Genomic DNA, 15264 nt, shown 5'->3' with positions numbered 1-15264 from the left:
CTCTAATGGCCATTGATGTCATCTTGTGTGGATCTATTCCAGTGCTTTTTGTGAGCCAATTTCAATACTTTTCCCTCTCTTGACTAGGATGCATAATTTACCAGCATACTGCAAAGTAATTTTGCAGGAAATTAAGCAGCAGCCCTGTGAAACTGGACCAAATTAAAGCCTAGATTTTGTCATACCAGGCGTTTAATGTGGTATAATATGAATATGTGAGTGGGCAGTATTTCCTGCTGCCACTGTGAGCCTTTAATAATTTGGCAAACCACTAGAGATATTCAACTTGACTTAACACTCTCTTTGAGGCATGGTATTCTGAATCAGTTTGCAGTAGCTTATGCAAATAGATGTGAGAATGCAGTTTTCAGTGAAGATGCTGATCTATCTTCTGCTTTTATGTTGCAGCCACCAAATGTGAGGGACCCCTCAAGTTCCTCTGCAAGAATGGAGAGTGCATTGACAGCTCCAAAGTGTGCGACTCTGTCAAAGACTGCAAGGACCGATCAGATGAGCCCAAGAAAGAGTGTGGTAAGAGGAGTCTTTTTCAACACACAGTAACTTGGTAGTTAATTTCTGTCAGCTGTTAAAAAATGCTTTGTAAACCTTTGATGCAAATACAGTTTATAATATTGCATTTCATCTGGTTTGCTCATAAGTGTTTTCTTCATTTCCCAGCTGTATGAAATGAGGGAAAGCTTACTGTAGCTTGGAAACAGAATCATTTGTTACTGTGTGTCAGTGGAGCTTTTGTCTCAGTCTCGTGCAATGAGAGAGCATGCACATATCTATTGTAAATGGATTCAAGCACTTAATGCAGCATTGTAATCGTATTTGCCATAACAAAATGTGACTACCTCCCTCCTTTTACCTTGCATTTCAAAGGGTTCTGAGATGCACTCAAATTAACAGAAGCCTGTGTTGATCAGAACAAGAGCAGGCATGTACTAATTACCATCAGACGGTAGAATAAGGCCTCTTCTGCTCTATGATAATCACCCTTCCTGTCTCCATATACCTTTATCTCTTAATCTGTTAACCAGCCATTATTAAACGAAAGTGATGTTTGAGTCAAAGGAGAAAAAAAAGCCAGTGCTCTTTTATTAATTTCTCAGTGCGAGGTCAGTGAGAAAATATCTGACATGAGGGACTGAGAAGCAGACACCCTCATAAAATGACATTTCCTCAGAGGAACAAAAAAGTTCAGAAAGGAAAAGTGGCAGCTAGCAGAGTGGACTGACCTCTGCCAGGGAAGGAAATTGCAAAGACAGAAACAGGTATTCCAGGGAGTAATTCTCCACCCTTTCTCCTCCGTCTTCCACCTTTTCCTCTCTCGCTTCCCATCATATCTCCCTCCCTCTCTCCTTCAACTCAGGTCTTGTTCTCAGCTCATTAAAAGTGTGTCCACACACACCTAGCTCATCGCTCTGCTCGCTCAACCATTTATTTGCAAGATGTTCCCCCACACACACACAAAAACCACACACACAGGCAATAATGCTCCCCGCTGCACTGAAACACACTTACACGAAGATGTTCATTGTGATTGCATTTTCCGCATCAACCTTACATCAGGGAAAATACAGACAATGCGTTTCTGTCTGCGCTCAAGCAAATGTTTTCTGTGTTTCCCATCTCATTAGAAATAATGGCATATTACCACAGTATTGACTCATTACTTGGCACACCATTCATTTCTTAACTGTGCCCCATCACTCCCATCACTCCCCACTTTCTGTAAGAGGAACGGCTGAAAATGGGTTGTACATGATGGGTTACCATGGTGAAAGAGAGATGTCGGTGGAGTAGAGAAGGAGAGATGTCATGTATGCTTGCCGATGGGAGAAAGAAAAGTGACCTCCAAAATTATGGCTGCCCTTGGAGGCTGTGTGGAAAAAGCTGTTAGTGTTTTCACACAGGGTCCCTCCTTGGGCATCTTTGTTGCTAACCCAGCTTCTCTCAAAGAAACCGGAATGAGTGAGTCTTAAAATACAGATACATCTCAGGCTTTTCTCGTCTCTACAGTTAATTTCGAGCCAACAAAAAGAATAGCTTGAACTGCTGTGAGTGTCAGATTGCTGTCAGCCATCCAGCTGAATTAGAGATGGGACTTTAATGCCGGCAGTTGCTGTGCTCAAAGTCTGCTGGCACTTAAACACAAAGCAGAGATGACAATGCTCTCACAAAATTAACCTTCCGTAAAGAGAGTTAACATTTTCTCCATTTTTGTCACTATAACTAAAGAATAATGTTGTGCAGCTGTTCACATTTTTCAAATATTTCTGTCTTTCCTCCAACACTCCATTTATTAGGTGAACAGCTCATCTTGGTGCCCCGCAATCATCATGTGTTGCTAGTGTTGTGAGTTTTAACTCTGCATTGTGTTACATGATGGACAAACACTGCAATTATTGGGTCTCTCTTTCAGCAATTTATGGCAAGGCACCAGCATGTGTAATTGTACATAAGCAAAGTATTCATGTGTTTCTCTTGAATAAATGCTGTGTGGTAATACTGTCAGCAGTTTTACAAAATGTCTTGTCCACTAATGAGCAGATTTATATGAAAAAAATAATAGAACATTAAAGGTACCCCTTGGAGTTTTTGACTATTAATAGCACCAAGGATTGGTGTTTTAGTAAGTGTAACCCATTTAGTTTGTTTTGTGCATGGGAACACAGGAACACATGCACCTGCAGGCAATGTTATTCACATTCATTCATTCATATTGATTTCATACTACGCCACTGATCAAAAGGTGGCAGTCACGTGTAAAGAAAAACAACAGTGTATCAGCAAAGGCAGAGAAGAAGAAGCAGAGTGCTCATAAACATGGAAATAATGATTATGTTTGGTATTCATGAGATGACAAAATGTGAAAATTGAATTGATACTTAAATGTTGGAGAGTTCGCTGATGCTGCGCTTTGTTATGTACTGACTGCTCTCCCTCACTAATTCACAGACGTACAGTAGCTCTGCTTTCAATGAATGATTTATTGGTTAGAATATAAAGCTCACTGGCCATTGACAAATGTGTTACACTAGATTTGGTAGGATGCTGTTGACAGAATTAAGCATTCACTCTCGTATTGAGGAGTATGGTTTCTCTTGCAGTATAATCCATTTTTCTCTTTATCACCCCTTTCCAGTTGTCTGTTGTTCAGCACGCAGCTGTGCTTAATTGTTTGTGTAAAAAGCTAAGTCTGCATTCTATTGAAAGAAATGTTGGAGAGATTTTTTTTTCTGGTGATGTTAGCTTTCACTCAGTGTGGCTTACCTTGTTTAATTCATTCAGACAATTGGCTTCTTCCTTTTTTTTCAAACCAAACATGGACAGAAAGTGGGCTGGAGAGCTCTACAAATGATTCATTGGTCTCTCTCTCAATACAGCGAGTGAAATGATACACATTTCTCCTCTATGTGTCGAGCTAGAAGCTAGTTGTGAATTTCATTCTCAGCCGTATTGAACAAATATGTGGAGGAGATTGTAAAACTAACCCAAAATATTTTCAATTTGAGCCTCTCTTGCTACAGTATCAAGTCATTCATAAACCCATTGTGTGTGTAACAGGTCTCAGACTGAGAACCTGATAAGACTTCCAGTAAAAACAGGAGACAGAATGAGCCAGGAGACAGATGCTAAAGTGCAGCTGTGCTCAGCAGAATGTAGTTTCGTCAATCCAAAGAACCATAATATCAGAAATAAAACATAACACACAGGCTATTGCAATCATTTTTTGCTTAATCTCTTAATTAAATGTTGAGTAATGTAGCGGCTTTAGTTAAAAAAAATGAATAACAAATGACAAAAAACATCATAGCTTCTGTGCTCCTGAGTCCTGAAGAAAAACATGGAGCAGGCATGAGACATTTGAAAGTTGTGCTGAGTGTCACAAAAAGACTGAAAATTCATGATTATTTTTATGATCAGTTCAATGCATGTGTGAAGGCATGTTTTCACTTTGCGTTAATGTCATCATGGTATATCAAGAGAATAACAGTGCCAACAGATGTGCTCTATTGAATGTGCTTGTTTTGCAAGCTCCACAACCTTGGTAAAGGGATGCGAATGTACAATTTTTGTGCAATTTCTTTCCATTAAATGTAATATTCATAGTAGGTTGGGTGCAGATGTCCTCAGTCACTCCTGTAATAGATCCTTATGAGGAATCTCAGGATCCCTGTTTGCAGCATTAATCCCCTCTACATACATATTTCATATCCCTGCAGATGGACCTGCGTCTCAGTTTAAGAGCTTACCATGTGTGTGATGTTGTGTCTCTCTGATTCCATCTCCACTTTTGAGAACATCTGATAAGGATTTGAAAAGGACAGAAAAGAGCTGAGTACAAGAGCCGAAATAGAATGAAGATTATGATGATATCTATCCTCCCAACCTATGGGCCTCACACATTTATACACCTCTGTCCAAGCCCACAGGAATAGCATCGGGCTTTGAAGCCAAAACCATGTAATTGAAACGTCACATGATGCTATTAAGCCCAAAATGACTTTTTACTGTAGACTTACATTGTAAATGAGTCATCTGTAAATCAGCAGATACACTCGTTATGTACTGCAGAGGCGGCTGTGGGCAGGAGGTAGAGCGGTCGTCCTCCAATTGGAAGATTGGTGGTTCGATTCCCGGCTCCTCCAGTCCACATGTCGATGTGTCCTTGGGCAAGACACTTAACCCCAAATTGCTCCCGTTGCTGTGCCAACGGTGTGTGAATGTGAATGAATGGTTAGATCCTCCTGATGAGCAGGTTGGCGCCCTGCGTGGTAGCCCCTGTGAAAGGGTGAATGACGTGTCATGTAAAGCGCTTTGAGTGGTCGCACAGACTAGAAAGGCGCTATATAAGTACAGTCCATTTACTACGCTATCAGAATTTGATCAATTTGATCCAATAATATTTAGAAATTCGAGAGGAGCCTCACGATTGAATTGTTTTTATCCCCATTCAAGTTAGCCGGAGGGATAGATGGAGGTCACTAGTGTGCTTGTTCTATGGGCCCCACAGATGCAGAAGCTATACAGAAGAATTCTAACTTTTTTGGCTTCATTTGCCACTGAGCAACTTTCATAGGGAAGAATGGAGCCCTGCCTCTGATGCTGTATCCATTTCTCTTAATATATCTGTGTCTCTACAATATATCAAAGTCATTTCACTGCTCTACATCCTGTTCAGGGATATTTTTGAGTAAATGAGCCTGAGGACTTTTCTAAATCTGATTTTGACCTTTTAAATGACGTTCTAGATGACTATAATGTCCCTGTCTCATCTCTGATTGGCTGCACACCTGACCACTGGCTCCTTCTCTTTCTCTCACAGGGCTGAATGAGTGCATGATCAACAACGGCGGCTGCTCCCATGTCTGCATGGACCGACCAATCGGTTTTGAGTGCCAGTGCCCCACTGGCTACCAGCTACTGGACAAAAAGACCTGTGGTGGTAAATAAAGAAACACACTTCAGATAGACAGACAAATACAATAGACCAACAAAAGGTGTATGTGTGTGCTGCTTTGGGCAGCTCTCAGCTTCCTAGCCGCCTCTTTGTGTAGTGCACCCAGCCCCTCACTTGCCAGGGAAACTAGCACAGTCATATTACTCTCTCACACACTCACACACATACATGGTATATCCTTTACACCCTTCCAAAACATTTTAACACTAATGTTTTTCCATCACACCCAAAGAGAAAGCCTGAGATCTGCTGGAAGGAAGCAGATCAGACACACTCTGTCTCCTTGTCAACTTCTGTCTCCCATCAATGACTAGTTGTCATTGATGGGAGATGGGAGGTTTCTCCAGCACTTACAGCAAAAAAGTGCATATTTAGCTCCTATTATAGCTTTCATCTTACTGAAAATCATTGCTATATTTACATTTTTGGAATTTAGTCTGCACTCTTATGTGGTGCTACTCATGAAGGTGAATTAGTCACTGTCTTTCTCTGTCTGACTGTCTCACTCTGCCTTTCAGTTGATTGATGACCTCTCTTTCCTCTCCTCCCTGCAGACATTGATGAGTGTGAGAACCCTGACGCCTGTAGCCAGATCTGCATCAACTACAAGGGGGATTTTAAGTGTGAATGCTACGAAGGTTATGAGATGGACCCTGTCACTAAGACCTGCAAGGCAGAGGGTGAGTCTTAATGATCAATGATCCACAATGCAAGTGCAGGGTCTCTTGTTTTAAGGGGTTTAAATGTATGAATGTATGTATGTAAATTCTAGTGGACTGAAAAGGTCCAGAGATTCCAGATGTTTAGAAAATGTTGTGTGTTAATGGGTACATATTTTTCTGCAGTTCCTAAATTAGTGTAGCTCACAAAGTTCCTATTTTGAGTTGTAAAGAAAAATTTGCCTGGTCTGAAAAAAATCTTGTCTTGTTGATAACGAGACATTCTCTCAGATATCGCGCTGCCTCATTAGTGCAACATTTCACTCTCCTCCAGCTTTGGTGCCACAGTGTCAAACTCTTCTCATCTCATAATCACTAACATCTTTCTGCTCTTAGGTTCTTATCATTGCTTTGCACTTGTTTGTGTACTTGACATAATTGCTAAATCACAAAAAAAGAAAAAATAGCAAGCATCACCGAGGCAACCGCTCAATTTCTACCAGAGTCAAATTTGTCCTCAAGTGTCCCATCCTGCTCGACACTTTCATGAGTGACATACTGATGTGTTCAACCATGCTGAACACTTGTAATTAGGTGCAGCAACTCTTCAGGGGTACCTGGCTCAGGCACAGCAGAGGCTAATTACATCAAATTTAATCTGGCCTTCAGTTTGACTTGTTGACGACGGTTGTCAGACTAGTGGAGAACAAAGTGAACTGCTAAGAGGCAAATTCATTTTCTTTGACCTCCAGCTATGGCCAAAAGCTATTAATGAGAGGATTACATTTAGAGGCCAGATTATATGTTTATGCTTCATTTCCCCCCAAAGTGTTCATTTCTTAATTGGCAGGAAATAGCAAGTCAAATTAAATGTAGTGATTTGGTCCCTGTGGCTGTAAAACGCTGTGATATGATTTCCCTCAATTAAACTCAGCCAATATTGTCTCTAAGAAAACTCTGCGCTTTGCATGTGTGTGTGTGTGTGTGTGTGTGTGTGTGTGTATGTATGCATTTGTAAACGCTGTATTTGTGTGTACATTATATTTGCCCTCCCCCTACCTCCTGTCTACACTTGTGTATTTCTCCATGCATGACTGCCCAGTGTATTTACTATCAGTTTTTTGTTGCCAGGAGAGAATTGTGTATGGCTGTGTGTCAAGAGCAGTGAAAGCAGAGCTGCACTTCCACTGCTTGGGTTTGAAGCAATGAGAACGACTCCTGTGACAGCCCATAAAACCAGCAGGGGACTATTTTCCTCTTTAGAGGGGCTAGAAATGTTGTCACCGTTATGGACAGTTTATAAGAACACTTAGTCCTGAACGGCAATGTCATCCCTCAGACTTTAGGTTTGGAGAGGAAGGCAAGGGCAGAAAGAGGGAACGTTTAGGAGTACAATACCGCAATGAGGCAACGTCACAGACTGTCAAAAGGGAAACTGAAGCAAGCAGGCTATTAATGAGAGAATTTCAGATTTGCCTCTAGAGATAACTGGCTGCAGCTGCCACCCTGTTACCATGCAGTGTCAGAAAGAAATAGGCTCAATATAGATGTTACAAGACAAAGGTGGGCTGTAGTTGCTAGCCAGAGGCATAAAACCTTTCCTGCAGGCACACTCTGTTACTGTGTATGTTACTCACTTGACTTTTTTCCTTCCAGAGTTATAAGGTAATAAACTTAAAGACGTGATAATATAAATGTGTCTAAAGTTCCTGTTCAGATCAGGTTCTAATTAAAATGCATCCTGGGTGACCCTATCACAAGTGGACAGCTCTAAAAATAGACTTGAACGCACCAAATATGAAACAAGACACTTAGTGCTAATAGCTCTGTGTGCCAGTAGCATGACAAAGCACATCTTTCTTGGCTGTCTATGACTGTGTGATTTTGCGTTGTCATGTCAGGATTTTGTTGCCTGCGTTGTCTGATGTTGTGTTTTTCTGTGTAATCTTTTTTATCCAGTATGCAAATATCCACCGCAGTCCTTTTCTCTCGGTCCATAGCCAAAAAACAAATGTGTACTTTTGTGGTGAACAGCTGTCACAGTTTCCCTCCTGATAAGATCAAATGGGAGTGCCGGATGGAAAATCGAATCACAAGTGATCACAGGGTAGATTTGAGATGCCATAGCTGCCCTTGTAACAGACACAGTGCAGGTTTTTAAAAGATAGTAATTCTGTTGGATCGGTGGGTTCAAGTTTGTTGCAGTGTGTGTGTTGAGGGAACTAAATAACTGATCTTTATTGTTCTTGGTAGGCAGTTACAACAAGGGCAAGAAATCTGTCTCATTTTATTGTTGGTTAGGTTGGCTGGTTAAGGTTGTTGAACTGCCCTCAGTGGAAATGTCTACAGGGCTGCCAAGTTTCATGCATTGACTCTAAGACTCACACAATCGACACTTTGCACACGCTCTCAAGCCACACATCCATCCAAGCAGTGAAAAACAAATTAATTACTAATAACATTGTAGCATAAATAGAGGATACAGACGTCACACAGACATATAAGACAGAGCAGCACAGTGCAACAGCAGCACCGCACAGTAGCGAGTAATTCAGACTATTAGAGGGAAAGGGAGAAATATACATACTATATTGTCATGTATTCCCATGCATGCTGCTCTGAGTAATCTCAGTCAGCAGCTCTCTCTCTCCTTTCTCACCATGTACAGGCAGGCAGGAGTGAGACTGACTTACTATGGTTACGGGGATGCCCTGCTCCTCTGTTGCTCTGAAACTTACTTGCGATTTGAAGCTATTTCATTCATCCACATTACTTTTTTTTTTGCAATTGTTTGACTTTGAAGATGGCCTTGTGACTATTGAGCACAGCAACCCTCAGGTTTAACAATGTTTAAGCATTGTTTAATTATCCAAATTATGTTGTAATGTGTTGCAAAGCTTTTTCATTTATAAAAATGGTTTGACCTTGAAAATGGCCTACTAACTGATATACTATTTTAGGCTGCACAGTGGTCATTCTTCAGATCATTTCCTATCCTGATCTACCTGATCTATTACAGTATATGCTGCTCTTCACAACACCCTCAATTACAGTATGTCTATTTCATTCTTCTGTCTGTGTAAAGGTTGACAGTTTGCTACACGGCCAAATACTTCTAATCTATATTGCCAGGAGAAGATAATAAGGAGCGCACAACTTAATGATGCCTACAGACACACAGATCAATACATGAAATACTCAGCAGTTTTTAATGACAGATTATTGTCCCCACAATCTTGTTAGAGGAAGGATATTGAGCTGTGTCACATAAGCTTTGTTGTGTTATTTATCTGTGTTAAAAGATGACATTTAGTGCTACAAATGTGCAGCACCGCATTAAGCTGCAATGCTTTTTGACACTGAGGTGTTATTACTGTAGCGAAATGTTTACATCATTTTTCTGACACGCAGCATTTCCCATCAGGGCCAGCGCTCTATAGTTCAATGCACAAACATTTCAATACTGTGCTGAAAAAACAGAGCTCCCAGGCTTATAGGCATCTACTCTTATTAAGTCCTTTGCAGCAGAACAGTGCGACATGTTTAGATGTAATTATTGACACAAGTGCTGTTTCAGCCATTATTTCATATCATTTTTGATCTTAATCCAGACCACATTTTTGCAGAATGTGTTTAGAGCTTGATTGCACTGGCTGAAGGTTAAAATTATTGTATTACACTGCACTTGCTTGCCAAATTGTGTTCATATCATGAGTGTAACAAATCCAGGATCTGTGCAGCTCCTGGATGAGAGCAGTTTTATAATAGGAGATACCAGCTTGGCCTGTTCCTCTGGCCCGTTATCAAACTGTCGGAGCTGATTTGATTGGCCATTATTGAAGCAGATACTCATGCAATACTAACAAAATGCTTCAAGCCTTTTTCTGCAGTGGCCAGCACTGTAGCTGGTATATAAATTTAGCTGGATAAAAGCGCCCACCCCTGTGCCCTGAGTTCATGTTTGCCATTGTGACCTATTTTCATAACATAATTGTAATTATTTTTTTCCTCTGTGTGCAGGGAAAAGCCCTTATCTACTGTTTACCAACCGGCATGAGATCCGACGCATTGACCTGGTGAAGAGGGACTACAGCCAGGTGGTTTCCACCCAGAAGAACGCAGTGGCTGTAGACATGGACGTGGCCAATAACCGTGTCTTCTGGTGTGATCGCTTTCACCGGAAAATCTACAGGTATACAATAACAGAAAACTGAGTGAAACCTTGGGTTCACACTAATAATTTCATTTTAGAAACTTGATCTTAGCAGGAATTCAGACAGCCCTGAGTTTAATGTAGAACAAAGGGTTGGGTTTGTGTGGGTGTGTTGCTTTAGGCACTGGTGAAACACGGAATCCAGTTTGAGTTGATTTTGAAATTTTATCAGACTTCAAAACATTGTGCAATGGTTTATAATCCTGTGAGAATTAATTTTACTGCTCTGGAAACGTTATAATTGCAAGTATGTGATTGGCAAACACACCTTGGCAAAAACTGAGCCAGATTATCAGGCAGTCCTGTGAATGAGTTGGAATGGCTCGCTTAGATTAGAAAATTAATCTTGGATTAGAAAACCAAACTTTAATTAACACTACAAATATTGAATTTAGATTTAAGAATGTAGGTCAGTAAAAAAATATTAAATTGGAAGCTTAATTTAAATTCAAACTATTCATTGTGATTAGACTTCTATACTAGATGGTCTAAGATGAGGTATTTTAGACCATATAGTGTAGAAGTCTAAATGTGGCAATGTACATGATTTTACAATTGACTCCTGAACTTAGTCATGCTTGAATGAATACAGCAATATACTTTTGGTGATTATATTGCATTCCAATATTCCCACCTGTACTAGGAGGAATTTTGTTGCCCTGTTTGTGAAAAGGATTTTATTTTACCCCAGAGATGCTATTATCAGATGTTGTACACACCATCTGCCTACTTCTAGTGCTTTGTTGATAATCCTCAGAATAGACTTTTGATCAATTTTCAGCATGATTAGGCTTCAATCTGTCATAATAGACTTTTAAAACATTAGTAACATAGCATTAACTCTTTAAAAACTCTATAGTTAGAAACATCTGCCTCTATGTTGCCTCCCCTGTTTTTCAAAGAGGAACCACTAGAACATGTAAATGTTACAAATATTAAAACTGACACTGACAATATTCACATCTGATTTGAACTAAATGTGACAGTTCAAATTTTATTTTGAAAGTAAATTAGCCAAATCCTGTATTGTTGCACCTCAACATGACTTCACTGTTCCTCATATGAATGTTGTACTGAGCATCTCGCTGTTCAGTTTTTTGTAGATTTTTACACTTAATCCACTGAGTCGCTGGCTCTGGCCTGCCATTATTTTAGATTTAGACTTCCTATTGTTATCCCAACTGCGTTTTCTCCCCAGAGTGTATTCTAATTGGAGCACTGTGTTCTCTTTATAAAATGGATGTTAAGAGAAAAGATCTCTGGGGAAACTCAAATTGAAATTCCTGTTCGGGAGCAGGTGCAGGGCCCTCACCTCACACCTCCGCCAGGGTCAAATCATTAGCGAACAGGGGCAACCCCAGAGTGAGGCCTTGTCTCTTCTGATAAGTAGTCTACCTAAGAAGGACGGTAACCCCCGGATGAACCTGCTCAGCACATGGCTCAAGGCTACAGCTCTCACACCATGCCTATACTTCACTCTGCAGTAGCTTTACAGCACAGTGGAGAATGGAGAATTCACATTCACATAATAAGCTATTCACTTGGCCTATGGTTGTTATATATGTGCTCTCTTATCCACTCATTTTTTTTTATCTAAAGATGTTTTTTACATGTTTGTTTCTCATCAAATGAATTCTCCAAAAAGACAGACTCTGGAAAAAAACGAATTGTTTATTGCTAGATTTGCTAACACTGCTCTAAATAAGATTTCGTTGGGGGAGGGGTTTTTTCTCTCCAAAATGTTTAAGCTGGTAATGAAATTATTAAAATTCAATATTTTACAATGATGAATGCTTTTGATAGGTTGCCATGTAATAAGAGCGATAGAGCATTCAGACTCATTATCACAAAATAGGGCCCACCATGCAGACAATATCCCTCCATTTGTCATTGATTTTGCAATAATGTCTGGCTCGCAATAGATGATCCCTTACGTATTCTCCTCTGCTCAAAAATACCACCACCCTCCCTTCTCCAACCATTGTTCCCCCATTCTCTCCCATAATCCCTTATTCACTTATATTTCTACCCTCTTCTCCTTCACCTCCCCATCCTTCCCCTGCAGTGCCTTCATCCATGAGGCCAGTGACCCCTCGCAGCAGGTGCCGCTGGTGGATTCATCGTTGCAGACCCCTGTGGGCTTGGCTCTGGATTGGCTCCAACACAACCTGTACTGGGCAGACTCCGGGGACAAATCCATCTCTGTGGCCTCTGTGGATGGCACCAAGAGACGTGTCCTCATCAACACTGACCTCAGTGAGCCCAGAGCCATAGCGCTGGATCCCCATCACGGGTGAGGATGTGTGTGTGCGTGTGTGTGTGTGTGTGTGTGTGTGTGTGTATCTGTCCAGGGTCAAAATACCAGATGCTTTGAAACCAGCCATGCAAATAAAGCATTGACCTTATTGTAAAAAAGCCAATATTAAAGACTGAATGACAGGATCAATAATTATAGTCTTAAACAATGATCCCTATTGCTCATTATAATGCAAGCAGCCACTGACCTACACAATATACTCATCATAACTGAACTGTATGCCGTAAATTTACATAACAATTTACAATACATCAGCATAAAATGGTGTCAGACTGAGTTCATATACTTTATAACTTTGCTGGAGGACACTGTACTGATGCTGTTTTCTTCTGTTCTGTCATACTTAAGATGATGGTCAATGACCCCAAACAAAGATTTAAGTGATTTCAGCCCAGGACTCAGAAATTTAATAAGCATAATCCTCTTCCGGGACCAAGTCTAATGATAAACATGAGAGAACTCTTGTTGCTGTGTATGGGAATCTAGCGTAACAAGCCTATGACCTATTTAGCATCCTGACTCAATAGTTTTTTAGAAATTCTGTCCTAGATGATCGCTCCTAATCTGGGAAGCTTTATGAATTCATGCCAGCGTGTGCTTTTGCAGCTTTTTGTGTTCTGGTGATCCAAACCCAGATGAAAACAAACAGGCACCAAAATAAACTAAAAAAACAAAATAGGCTCATACAGTAGCTCAAACTGAGGCATACACACAGTGAATATTTCCTGCACATTACAGATCCAATCATAACTTCCCACCAGGAGTCCAGATCACACAGATTTCTTACTGTGACACCAAATGGCAGTTTGTCTTTGCAGGACAATTGCATTTGATGTTGATTATAAACATTTACATAGAAACCACTGAGCCTTTTGCAGATGATATCACACAATAACCGTTAAACGTATTGAATCTCCTGCTATAACAGCATTTAAATGTGCTAGTTGGAACATCTGGGGTTGGTTTAAACCTGCAAATCACAACCATCACAGCAGATGTTTGCGTGTTTATATCTTAATGGGCTGTTTAAGATATGTCTAATGCTGGTCTGGAAATCTACAGCACACAAAGAAATGCAAATCATGTGATAATAAACTTGAATATTAGTGGAAGAAACCAATAAAAGTGTTTTGGAACTGCAATTATATAATGTACTCCTCCCACAAGGGCAAAATCAGCATGAAAGGAAATGGTAACAGTGAACTTGTCAGAGGTCAGTGATTTAATTACCAAAAAAAGACTTATAAAAGATCACCCTGAAGAAGAACAAGTAACTGGAAACGTCACTGGTGGATGTCTCATTAAATTGCATCTTAGGGAGCTGCAATGTGCGGAGCCTTATCTCTCCTTTTTACATTGTTTCTTTGGTCCAACGCTTGTTTGAAGTTTATTGGGTGTGCTCATCTACTCCACATTATAAAAGATCAGTGAGGGAACATTTTGGTCATTCTTCAAACTTAAAAGAACCTCATACACACGAGATTACTACTTAACACATACACAGAATGCTGTGCAGAGTACAATAAGTAATATTATCTAATAACATTATCACATTATGCACTATTGTGTTTGTATGTGCCCTATGTGTTTTTTGCTTTGTACTGTTTGTTATTGTGCTGTCATGTTTTAATATGTAATACACCTACTGAAAGGACTGCAGATGAAAATGAGCTATAAGCTAACTCTGGTACAGTATATCAGACACTGTATATGGTCCCAATAGACAAACTACTACTAATATGTGACAAGAGAGAGAGAGAGAGAGAGAAATCAGTGAGGAACAGCTTTCTGTCTGTAAGTCAAATCTCCACTTGTATGTGTCTGTCTAAACAACCAGACATTAAATTATATTTTTAGCAGCGTTGCTGTATTTGGTCATCTTGTCAGTGTTAACAAAAATGTTAAATATAAAAGAATCAAATCTGTCTCATTAGTGCCTAAAAAGCTGTGGCATAATTTTAGTTAATCAGCCACATGGTTAATGGGAGCATCAGGCTGAACAGTCAAAATAAAGAAAGTCTATAGAAACTTCATCAAAAACATAAAAGAGGAAAATGGACACAACAGTGACTGCTTAGTAAGACAATGTCACCAGAGTGATGATAATATCATTAATTATTAGACTGGAATGATTAGGCTAGAAAAAAAAACAGAAGCTATTTGTGGCTTGTGCACTATAATATGATTATTTCCTCTGCAGCACAAACCATCATGAGCTCTCCGTGTTAACACAGTGATAACGCTTTCTTTGTTCCACCCAGCTTTATGTACTGGTCAGACTGGGGCACGAGAGCCAAGATAGAGAAGGCCGGGATGAATGGAGTGGACCGACAGGTGCTAGTGGCTGATAATATTGAATGGCCCAATGGTATCACTCTAGGTAAGCGGAGGACGAGAGCTGTTTTTCAACTCTTCTTACATACCATACTGCATTTCACACTTTTTAGTCATTTGTTTAGTTTTGATAAATGTGCCTGAATCAAAGTTCTGAAAACTCGATCAACACATTGTCGGTAAAGGTCGAACGTAATTGAAATAGTATGGCTAAATGTTAAAATGAAAAGAAAAAAAAAAGATTAATAAAGTTTTAATATTTGCTTTGGGA

General features: G+C 40.0%; 1 protein-coding gene across 1 annotated transcript in view; it reads left to right on the top strand.

Annotated features, from left to right (window-relative positions):
• LOC128369100 (low-density lipoprotein receptor-related protein 8-like) overlaps positions 1-15264 on the top strand; it is a 29497-nt gene that overhangs the window by 4162 nt on the left and 10071 nt on the right. Inside the window, exons 3-8 of the mRNA XM_053330066.1 lie at positions 409-531; positions 5336-5455; positions 6025-6150; positions 10150-10321; positions 12408-12635; positions 14921-15039. Of these exons, the coding sequence (XP_053186041.1) occupies positions 409-531; positions 5336-5455; positions 6025-6150; positions 10150-10321; positions 12408-12635; positions 14921-15039 (888 nt within the window). The remainder of the gene's footprint in view (positions 1-408; positions 532-5335; positions 5456-6024; positions 6151-10149; positions 10322-12407; positions 12636-14920; positions 15040-15264) is intronic.

This window comes from Scomber japonicus, chromosome 12 (assembly GCF_027409825.1).
Source record: "Scomber japonicus isolate fScoJap1 chromosome 12, fScoJap1.pri, whole genome shotgun sequence".
Classification (NCBI taxonomy): Eukaryota; Metazoa; Chordata; class Actinopteri; order Scombriformes; family Scombridae; genus Scomber; species Scomber japonicus.
The sequence above is the reverse complement of the archived record's forward strand: the minus strand, read 5'-3'. Positions and strand labels throughout refer to the sequence as shown.